The sequence below is a fragment of the Scomber scombrus genome, chromosome 7 (genome assembly GCF_963691925.1).
Source record: "Scomber scombrus chromosome 7, fScoSco1.1, whole genome shotgun sequence".
In the NCBI taxonomy this organism is placed as follows: Eukaryota; Metazoa; Chordata; class Actinopteri; order Scombriformes; family Scombridae; genus Scomber; species Scomber scombrus.
In genome coordinates this window covers 31,398,602-31,410,166 of record NC_084976.1, presented here as the reverse complement: position 1 = coordinate 31,410,166, position 11,565 = coordinate 31,398,602, and the positions used below count along the sequence as shown (strand labels likewise).

The following is an 11,565-nucleotide window of genomic DNA, read 5'->3' as shown; positions in this document are numbered from 1 at the left end:
GTGTCGGGGGCCAAACGTTACTGAGGGGTCGCGGGTCTTTTTGGGGTTTTTTTTGGCTCTGGATGCTGATTGGCTGTAGGAGTGTGTCAGTCTTTTTACTGCTGAGAGGTTTTTTTGGAAAGTGTCTCACAAAGCAGCTCGCGCCTATTAAAAACAATGTAGACTTTTGATACCAACGTCAGATTTAAAGTAGTTATCATCAATCCATTATTAATTGACACAACATTAATTGGTGTCTATGTGTCGGGGGGGGGTTTGTGAGCAAAAATGTCAAAAATATTTAGGTTCCAGCTTCTCACATGTGTGGATTTACTACTTTTTCTTTGTTTTATTATCATTTGAAATACTGTACAATATCTTTCTGGTTATGGACGGCTGGTTTGAACAAGACAAGACATTTTAAGACATCAGGAGAGTGAAATAAACATTATTAAATCTTTCAGATTTTTTTTATTTTTATAGATCAAGTGAAAAACTACTAATTAGTCAAGATATATTTAATTGGCAGAATAATCGATAATGAAATGTTAATCAGCAAATCCATTCTTAACCTTCGTGTCGTCCTCCCGGGTCAAATTGACCCCGTATGTTTTGACTGTTCCTTCTTCCTCCCTTCCTTCCTTCCTTCCATGTGTCATTCCTCCCTCCCCCTTCTCTCTTTCTTTCCTTCCTCTCTCTTTCCTTACTCCTTTCCTTCCTCCCTCCCTCCTTCCTCCCTTCCTTCCTTCTGTCCTTCCTCCCTCCCTCCTTCTCTTTCTTTCCTTCCTTCCTTTCTCCCTCCCTCCCTCCTACCTTCCCTTCCTTCTTTCTCCTGTCCTTCCTTCCTTCCTTCTTTCCTTCTCCTCCCTCCCTCCTTCTTTCCTTCCTCCCTTCCTCTTTTCCTTTCTCCGTCCCTCCCCCTTCCTTCTTTTCTCCCTCCCTCCTACCTTCCTCCTCCCTACCTCCTTTCCTTCCTTCTTCCTCCCTCCCTCCTTCCTTCCTTCTTCCTCCCTCCCTTCCTCCTCCCTCCCTTCCTCCTTCCCTCCTCCCTCCCTCCTTTCCTTCCTTCTTCCTCCCTCCCGCCCTCCCTCCTTTCCTTCCTTCTTCCTCCCTTCCTCCCTCCCTCCTTTCCTTCTTCCTCCTTCCTTCCTTCCTTGACTCGAGGACAACAGGAGGGTTAAAACAGCTATAATCAATATAATCATTGTGTAAAGTGTTTTTGTGTCTCGTAGTGATGAACCTCAGAGACTCTGCAGCTTCCTCTCAGCTTTACGGAGCTTTATAGTTGAGTTTCAGCTCATTGTTTAACTGTAACTTTACTGCTCTGGTTCTCTCTCAGCTGCTCTCATAGCATCGTTTCCACTGTTCACTACCTGCTCACCAAACAGCAAACACACACAGTTATCTGGAGACTAGCTGCTGAACATAGTGGAGCATTTATTTCCCTCAGGAGTTGGTAGAGAGTAACAACAGAGATAAAAGAGAGAATATTGGACTTTGTATTCATGCAGATGGACAGAAACACGACTCCTAATAAATGATAATGATCAGATTTATTGTTTTCTTTTTCTTTTTTTTTTGCTTGAACAACCAAAAAATGACAAAGTTCACCCAGTAACACACGAGAAGCCAATGAACACTTACAGTAAACAATCTCCCCTTCTCTTTAAATATCATTTCCTCATTTTAGCAACACTGCAGAGTTTTGTGAAGTACTGTTTGTAAAGCAGAGAGAAAGAAAGTTCCTCTCTGCAACACGGCGGCTGTTTTTTTAACTCTCAGCAGAAGCTTTTTAAAATAAAATCACATTTCTAGTAAAAAAACTGAGATTTAAAGCTGCAGCTGCTCAGTGTGACGCTGTAAAGACCGAACACCAGTCACACCACTGACTCACTCTCTCTTTATTTCCTGTTTTTATTTATAATGTGTGTGTATGTGAGCGTGTGTGGGTTGAGAATAAAATGTATATTAAAATTTTATAAACCTTTTAAAGAAGCTCTCCTTTGTTTTTATTCATCTTTGTTTTTTATGGTGCTTGTTTACATATTTACAGAGGCAGCTTGAGTTGAGTCGCAGGCAAAGTTTATTCACACACATTAAAAAAATAACATTTTACAACACAAAACAAGACACTTCATAATTCCTTCATCTCTCCATTCTTACAGTATCTTATCTTAAACATATAAATATTAAAAATCTTATTCCAATGTACTTTTTTTGGAGTTTTCAACCACATATAACTCAATCTTACAAACGTTTCCATTTGTTTTCTTTTAATTTAAAACATTTAAAAGTACAAAAGTGCTCAGTGATTTTAAACATCCACCAACCAAACCTACAAACTTTCTTTTACACTGACTTCATTGGAACAAAACATGATCAAGATTACTACAATCTTGATGTTCTTACAATAAAAATACTCTTTAACAAATACAAGAGATACAGTTCAGTTAACAGGAAATACAAAAGTGTCATCAGTAAAGCGGTAAAAAAAAAAGCCTCCTGCAGGATTTTATTGCTACAGTTTGTTTTTGGGTGAAAAACATTTTACTCCATTGACTTGTAAAGAGACGGAAGTCCTTTTGACACCAAAACGGTCGCCCCCTGGTGGCCTTTTGATAGAATGCAGTTTTAAGTTACTTCTGCGTTGGCCTCATTTCAGAGGACCGGAGCTCCGCGCCTGATTTTACTTTATAAACTGTTTGGTTGTTAATCTTTATTAATGCATCATATTTTATAAGCTTATCATTAGCAGTTTTTATACTTTGAATCATAATCTGCAGAGTAAAAAAGTGCACAAGTATCTGAATATCATACTTCAGACGTCCTATGAGAGTGGTAATATTTCCCAATTGTTTCCAAACTGCGAAATGAAATGGACTTCAGGAGGACTCGTTGGACTGGTTTCCATCAGAGGAAGTTCAAGCCTCGGAGCTCCTGTTTGCGGCTCAGTTCTGGTTTGTTGCACCTGTTATTTCGCTCTTTAGCTTTGTAGCGAGTCCTCACCGACAGCTCATCGTCGAACTGAAGATCCTCCTCTGCTTTGTCCGCGCTGAATCTTTCACACTCGTCTTGCTCGTCGTCACACACGATGAACAGCTGCTGCAGGTTGGTGGGCAGGTTGCCTAGAGGCTGCCGTTGCCGTGGAGACGACTGGGCTTTCTGAGAGGTTGCCGACGCCGCAGATTGAGCATTAATTTCATGGATGACGGACAGGATGTTTTGGTACAGCTTTACACTGTCGCGATCACTCTTCAGGAAGTTCCTCAGTTTTTTTCCTGACCTCATGGTTCGGACCAGCTGGTGGACCATCGTCCCCTCATACAACCTGAATCAGAGAGAGAAGATGGAGTCAGCGTCATCTCTTGTGAGTTCATATTTTATTTTCTTATTATAAGTGAAGCAGCTCAGTGAAGCTCATCTTTCTGCTCTAACACTTTGGCTGTCTTGTATTCAAATGTATTCTGTACAGCAAGTTTCAAACCCAACACTTACTGTGCCATGCGTGGTTCAGGTAAAGGCAAATCCAGCAGCTGGTTCAGGTGGATGCTGTCTTTCAGGCAGGCCTGCCATTGGTTGAAGGCATGAACCACATCGACATTCAGCTCGAAGTCAGTGTGTTGATTCTGCACAGCTGCAACACAAACACACGCATTACAAACATTTCATTCATGTTCCTGTTAAGAACAGATAATTAATAATGTCCAAAATGTTTAGGAAATGTGAATGAAGGGGCAGGCATGAGGCTTTTGCTGTAAAATGTGTTTTCAGTTGAGATTATTTAGTTTAGTTTTACTTTTCATTGTTTTAGCTACAAATATGTAATGTCAGGAAAATGGTGCAGGTCCAGATGTGTCTAACTCTGTTTGGTTTGTAGGTTGCTCTTTCTGTAACTAGTTGGCATGACTGATAGCTGGGGATTTGATGATAAAGAAATAGGAAATGAGCCAGATGTCAGAAACACCTGTTCTTGTGTTTGTAGTACCTGTTCTTTGTTTCAGTGCGCCTCCCATGTTCAGCACCAGCGCCTTCAGCAGCCCCATGTCTGGAGTGGGTGTAGCTCTCTGAAACCAGTAGCAGGTGGCGGCCACTGGGAGGTGCAGGTGAGTTGGCAGGCGGCTCAGAGAAGCCTGAGTCACCCTTAAAGACTCCAGTAACACCTGCAAGCGCTGAGAGGGATCCACCTGTTGTCGCCATGAGTGAGGAGTAAGAATAATTTCATTAAACCATTAGTTTATTCATTCCACTCATGGACATTTAAAGGTGAAAACATAAATATAATAATGATACACTTTTGGCTGTTTGGATAAAACCATAAAATCTTCACCTTATCCAGCGACTCGAGTTTCAGCTGCTTCGCGAGCCCTTTGAATGTCGGTTGGACTGAGTTGTATTTCAGATTCAGGCCTTCCCTGTCTCTTTCCTCCACATGAAGCGTCGTCCCTTTGCCCAGCAGCAGCCCGTAAATCACCTGGCGGATCGGCCTGGAGGTCAGGGAAGCGCTGGGCATGTTGCCGTGCTCCACAGGAAAGCTGAGAGACCTTCTCTGCAGCAGCAACACATCCAGGATGTCTGTGGTCAGCAAGCCTCGGGTCAGACGCAGGCGGGTCCAGTCAGGGACGAGACAAGCAACCTTCACAAGATAAAATGGAGCAAACTGAGCACATTTTCTCTGGTACAGTACTTAATATAGATGATAATATTATATAGGGGAGAACGGGGTTGGTTGTCACATTCATCAGATCTCGGTCCCTAGAGGGCGCTGTTAAAAAGTTTTGGTACTGAACGTTTCAGAATTTAGTTGAGATGTTAGTTCAGAGGTCATTCTGGAGTAAACTGCTTGACATTGAGGTGAGAGGATGTTTACTGTTTGTCATGTGAAAATGTAAATATCCAACTCTTCAGTGTTTCTCTTCACAATGAGTTTATAATAAACAATCATTACCATTAAAAAGTATTAAGAAAGAGCGATAGTTAGGTAGGTTTTTTTCTTAGCTACACCAAAACATGTTGTTGGTAGCTTTGCTGGTAGCAACAAATCCCAGTTGGGGAAGTTTGTCACATTCTCTTCAGGGTTGGTTGACACATGTTGGTATATACATATATGGTGTCATATATCTAGCTCTTTCTTTCTTTTAAGATAACAAAATGACCTGGAACTTTGTCAGGAAGACAAACAAGGGTCAGACTGCTCAGAGCAGTCAGAGAGGTGAAAATTAACAATATTGTCATATAAGGACAAAAAAGGCACTTAACGGAATGATTGTTCCTGTTTATGTTCTCTTGGTGCTGAGATGTGTTAGGTTGTTGTAACTAAACATTTTAAATATATTTTTTAAGACTGTATACATTTTTTTAGGACTTTAGGACTTGGGATAATCAGGTAATTAATCAGTGTAATTGTTACAGAAAAAGAAACTGAGGAGAAAATTTGGTTTTGTAAATTACAAACTGATATTGTGAAAATGAGACATTTAAATCCTGCAATGTAAAATACTCCTGGACTGACTGACCTGACTCACGCTGATGCAGCTGTGATCGAACCAGCCTTTAAATAATTATTTAGAGCTGCAACAATTAGCTGATTAGTTGTCAACTGTATTAATCGTTTTGAGTCCAAATTCTCAGATTTTAGCTTCTAAAATATTTCTTTAGTCCTGTATGTCCTGAAGCACTGATCAACATTATGGAGCAAACAACTAATTGATTAGTAAAGGATTTAATTACTTCTTCCGGTGCTAGGAATGGAGGTGCCGTCCCATGAATGAAAAACCTCTTCAGGGTGCTGGGAGGCAGCTCGTACTCTTCCATCCCCTGAGCCAAACTTTGCTGCACCTTCAATTTTTTCTTTATGGTCAGTCCTCCCATCAGCTCCAATGCCCCCTCCAAAGCCTCCTGAGGCTGCTTGAAGTTCCTCAGCCAGCAGGTCAGTCCCTCCAAGCGGAACGATGTCCTGCTGCCAGCCGGTGCGTATTGACCCCAGCTGATGGACGAATCCATCCTCTGCAGCTTCACGTAGTCGTTCCCGGCGAGGGCAGCAAAGGTGGGAAGGAGCTGGCGCTGGATGTCGAACAAAGTGCAGAAGCTGGAGATGTTGTAGCCTTTACAGGGGATGTAGCTCTGTGAGCCTCTCTTCATCAACCCCTCCCACTGGAATTTAGAGATGGGCAGCAGCCCCCCCGGGAGGTCAAAGATGTAGAAGTCGCTGTCGTTGGAAAGCACCGGGCACTGCCACTCTCTGGCCAATGAGGCAATCTCTTGGTCAGCCTCTGCATAGCACTTGGCCATTGGGACGTTCAGCCGGGCCAGAGTCTGTTTGAACACCAGATTGGCCAGCTGTGGCAGGATGTGCGCCTTCTCACCGCTCTCTGCTGCTCGATGGGCTTTCTGGATTCGATCTTCGGCCCTTTTCGTCGTGGTTTCAAGCTTTTTGTCAGTGTGGTCTGAGCCTCCATCCAACAGCACATACGGTGTGATCTCGCAAGCTCTGAGGGCTGCAATGAACTTCTCAATGAGCTCTTCAAAGGCAGCATACTCTCCGCCGTGATTCTGGTCCAGATCTGATCAATCAATCAAAGGAAACACACAGAACAATTTGAACGACACCAAAAACTTTGTAATGTCTAAACAGAGACACAAATCATAGTTTGACAATAAATTCTACAGAAGTAGCTACCAATACAGAAATGTAATAAATACTCTAGTAAGTAAAAGTCCTGCCTGAAAAATCACATTACAGTAAAAGTACTGCAGTATTATGAGCGATGTAGTATGCAGTATTACAGTAAAAGTACTGCAGTATTATGAGCGATGTAGTATGCAGTATTACAGTAAAAGTACTGCAGTATTATAGTGATGTAGTATGCAGTATTACAGTAAAAGTACTGCAGTATTATGAGTGATGTAGTATGCAGTATTACAGTAAAGTAGTGGTTTGGTCCTCTGACTGATATATTATTATATATGACATCATTAGATTATTAATAGTGAAGCATCAGTGTGTCAGTTTCGAGGGAAGAAAGTACAATATTTCCCTCTGAGATGTAGTGTACTTGAGTAATTGTACTTAGTTACTTTGCACCACTGATTTGAACTATCATGCTACTGGTGTGGTTGCAGGGAAGTTAATGTCGGTCCACCAATCTGGTCCAGACTGAAGTATCTTAACAACAGTTGGATAGATTGCAATGAGTCTCACCCCCATTTCTTTAGCGGCATCATTTGATTCACGTTTGTAGTTTTGTGTGTCAGATGTCAACAACAGCAGCAGCCGTAGAACCAGTTCCCAGTTAATGATGAAGATAATGTTGTTTATTTATCAACTTTTTCTTCAGAAATAGAAATAGGGAGTGGCAGCTGAGCAGTCACCATTTTGTTATGCATGCCAGAAAATATGTAAGATAATGAGGGAGGGAACTGTGGTTTTGTGCTAAATTAAGGGAAGGTGCAAAGAAGATACTGTCACTAAGCTGCTTTTTATAATTGGCTTCTAAGATACTTTGCATGGTTATCGATTAAACTACCAGCAGGTTAAACGGTAAAGTGCTCCACTCCTGCAACAGTAAAAGGCTGCTTATATGTTGATGCATCAGTGTCAATAAGCAGTGGTGCAATTGATGTTGACTCCATGATGTTTTACTGCAGTAGGTGTTTGCTGGTGTGGTCGGGGTTGTTGTGTAAGACGAGCAGGTGAAACTGGCTAAAGGTTTGGGCTGTGGCTGCTTTTCATTTGACGTATTTGTGCTTCTGCTTTTATGGTGCTATGAAAATAATCTTGCCATGCCCTTTGATCAAATGTGTTTACTGATTGGTCAAATAATTTGACTGGACAGAAAACAATCAGGGTGTTATTGTAATGCATCAGGAAAACTACCTGAACGAAAGCACCAACGGCAGCTTTTCATATTTATTCATAAAACCAAAATGACTAAATCATGAATCAATCATAAAAGAAGCACTCTTGTAACTTTATATTTTTATTCATAAGCCGAAAAACGTATTATCTGTGTCAAGTGTGTCTCAGCCCCTTCTGACAAATATGAGTCTGAAAAGGACTTCAGACCTTCACAAACTATTATTGCCTTATATCTTATTTATAGCCTATAAATCCTCAATCAAATGATAAACATTGGAGCAGGTAACAGGCGTTTTCCTCTCAGCTATCACTGTGGAGGAATTATTATGTAATAGTTTAACCTTCGTCTCGTCCTCCCGGGTCAAATTGACCCCGTCTGTTTTGACTGTTCCTTCCTTCCTTCCTTCCTTCCTTCCTTCCTTCCTTCCTTCCTTCCTTCCTTCCTTCCTCTTCCTTCCTTCTTTCCTCCCTTTCTTCCCTCCTTCTGTCCTTCCTTCTTTAAAATATATGAAACAATAAATAACAATATACTACCATGTACTGTATGAACTTTGATCCATGATGGTCTGAGTAGAGGATGACATCATACCACATGACGCTCACACACACACATTGAACTTATTATAATGACCTCAGTCAAGATGTTTTTTTCCTAATTTTTTTCATTTCTCTGTTGAGGCATGAAAAAAATTAATTATTTGTAAACTTCATTTTTTTCTTTCACCGAATGATATACTATTACATTATAATAATAACATAAAGCAACTCATCTACAACCAAACACATTACTGCAGGTGTAGTGGTGACGTATGGGATGATGCCATGTCTCGGACCGGCAGAGCTCGTGCAAACTCGTGCACAAAATATGGTGTAACTGTTTTGTTTTCGGGGGGGGGGGGGGGGGGGGGGGGGGTGTTCGAGGTCTCGATCTCGACTGGGTCTTAGTCTTGTCTTAGTCTTGACTTGGTCTTGATACTCTCGGGTCTTGGCAGTGTCTTGGTCCTCGGTTTAGGCGGTCTTGACTACAAGTCTACTCTGTGACAGCAGTCCCAAAGACTCTTACTTGAGTTTATGACAGCTTGTTGCGCACATTACAGCTCTCCTCCATAATGACGGTATTCAGACGGTGTGTTTCATCAGATGACTTCCTCATAATGTTACAGCAGTGAATTGTGCAGTCTATAATCTGCTCCGTTTTATTTCTACCCATAAAATATTTACCGCTAATGTCCAGCTGTTGCACCAAATGTCTTTATTATTGCATATTTGGTATTGCTGTAATCCTAAAGTAATGGAAAGTAATCCGGTTACATTACTTTAATATTGCGCTACTTGGATTACGTCACTGACTAACTAGTTAGTTTAGTTTAGTAGCTTTTATATTGAGGGTCAGACAACAATATAACGACATTTAGATAGCACTCCCTGAGCCATAAGAACATTTAAGAAAATTAAAAACAACTTAAAAACATAAATAAAACATTAACAATCTAAACAAAGTGGCAATATGCAAATATATGTATTGTAACACAACCCAACCCTGATCAACGTCGTTAAAACCTACGTATTTTGTTTGTTGATTAGAAGCATAATGCAGCGTTTTTAGTTGTTGCTCTAATTATATTTTATATATTTTATTTTGTTTTCTGTCTCTTCGTGGAACCTGCATGGCTGTTTTTCTCTGACTGTATGTTAGTTAATAATTTAATGTTTTTTCGTGGTAACTTCTGCAATTGACAGCGCGCGTCCATGCATGCGCGTGCACCTGAGCGAGACTCACTGTGTGATATGAACCCTGCTTGTGTTTGGGAGTCTATTTTTTGGGGTTTAACATAAGTAAACAAAGACATTATTGCTTCCTCCTCCACTGTCACACTCATTAAAACCCAGAATAATATCTGACTTGTAATGACGCCATCCAGAATAACTGTTATGTAACCGGGAACCGGATCCAAAATATCTTGTTTATAACTTTTTGTATTTCTTTTAAAAATGATCTGTCATTTTTTAATCTGCATTTTAAAGTTTTTATGCTGTTTTATTGTTTTATACATTGAGTAAAGCAACGTGAAACTGAAATATGACTTTCCTTCAATTTTGTTAAATTGGACCAAAATTTAAAAAAAAAAAAAAAAAAAAAAACTAACTGTCAGATAAAGGTAATATTAGCTCACCTATATTATACATTATGATAGTAGCATTTGAGTACAGTAGTGCAGTTAAAGTACTTTAAAAGTTCTGTGGTCTTACTTGAGTCGAAGTACAGGAGGTGGATCAGGTTGGCCCCATCGATCAGCAGCCGGCTCTTCATGAACCGGACGTCCCGGTAGATCTGCGGGTGATTCTCCAAGAAACTGACAAAGCCTTGAACACCCATCTTGGGTTTGAGTTTGATGGACCTGTCTGCATCCCTGCTGCTTTTATACCAAATCCCTCCACATTGCGTTTCTGTTTCCTTAAGTTTCACTTTCCTGACATCAGTGTGTTGATCAGTCGGTGTCAACATACCTTCAGTTGACTGATGCAAGTTTTTATTTCTTTACAGCCCAGCAGATGAAAAGTGTAATGATGTAATGATGAACCATTCAGGCCTGTACTATATGCAAACATGTGAGAAAGGAAAGGGGAACAGCTTTTCATTGGTTCTCTGTGAAGGCTCATAGACCACTGTTACCTGTTTACCTTCTTTTATTGTGGATGTCAAACTTTAATGTCTCAAATCAAACTGCTAAATAAATCTCAAATGATCTTTGACCCCCGAACAGTGCTGGAAAATTACTAGAAGGCAGAATGATGATAAGAATGGTGATATTGAAGAGGCATTCGGAGAGTGAGGCAAAGGGGGGGGGGGGGGGGGGTATATATATTTATGTGTATACATATTTTTTATTTATTGTGGGGAATGTACACTGTACCCTATACTACAAATAGTTTTTTAATTTTTTTCTATTTTTAATTTTAAATTTATTTTTATTTTTATTTTAATTTTAATTTTTTTTTTTTTTTTAAATTTTAAATTTTAAATGTTATTATAATTTTTCATCTATTTTATTTTAATTTTAATTTTTTTTAAAATTTATATTATTTTTATTATTATTTATTTCATTATATAATTTTTTGTAGTATTATTATTATCATTATTATTTTCATTACTACCATAGGTTCAAGATGTGCAGAGTGTTGGATGTTAATGTATAAATATAAAAAACAATAAATATATGTTTAAAAAAAAGTATGAATAAATACAATTTAAGGGTGAATAAGGTGGAGACCTTGTTACATGATTTAAAGATACTAAACAGCTATAAAAAAAAAAAAAACCTGTAATACACCTGTTGTTTTCTGTTATCAATAGTAGAGGTTATATTAATAAGTATATTCATAACTCTTCACTCTGTATTTACATGTTTAATATATTTACATACTGTAAATGATATTTAGGGCCCGAGCGGCGACTGCAAGTCGCCTGGCGAAAGCCCTATTGAAATTGTAATGTTTATTATTATTATTATTATTCTTCCGACATTTCGTGCCCCAATTTCGCCCCTTTCCCAAATGCGAAAATGCTTATACTTTTGCACGGACGTCCGGCCTCATCCGAAATTCGATATTTTTGGGTGGTCGCACATGGTCGACGCAGAATGGCGGAATAGCGCCCCCTACAAAGTCCAAAAATGCCCATAGGGAATTTTGCTAACTTTGTCCTATGCTCACAAAATTCGGTACACATA

General features: G+C 39.7%; 1 protein-coding gene across 1 annotated transcript; it reads right to left on the bottom strand.

Moving 5' to 3' along the window:
* Window positions 1-2,119: 2,119 nt before the first annotated feature.
* Window positions 2,120-10,253, bottom strand: LOC133983083 (protein asteroid homolog 1-like). Its single transcript, XM_062422035.1, has 6 exons — window positions 10,085-10,253; window positions 5,707-6,539; window positions 4,307-4,612; window positions 3,965-4,163; window positions 3,475-3,613; window positions 2,120-3,307 (listed from the first exon to the last, which is right to left on the bottom strand). The coding sequence occupies exons 1-6, from the start codon at window positions 10,209-10,211 to the stop codon at window positions 2,890-2,892; spliced, it is 2,022 nt and encodes a 673-aa protein (XP_062278019.1). The 5' UTR covers window positions 10,212-10,253; the 3' UTR covers window positions 2,120-2,889.
* Between the last annotated feature and the right edge of the window lie 1,312 nt (window positions 10,254-11,565).

Coding starts and splice junctions, on each gene's coding strand:
- LOC133983083 (XM_062422035.1), bottom strand. CDS start 10,211: ATGGGTGTTCAAGGCTTTGTCAGTTTCTTGGAGAATCACCCGCAGATC. Junction 6,540..10,084: donor CCTCCTGTACTTCGACTCAA/GTAAGACCACAG, acceptor TTGATTGATCAG/ATCTGGACCAGAATCACGGC. Junction 3,614..3,964: donor CGCACTGAAACAAAGAACAG/GTACTACAAACA, acceptor TTTGTGTTGCAG/CTGTGCAGAATCAACACACT.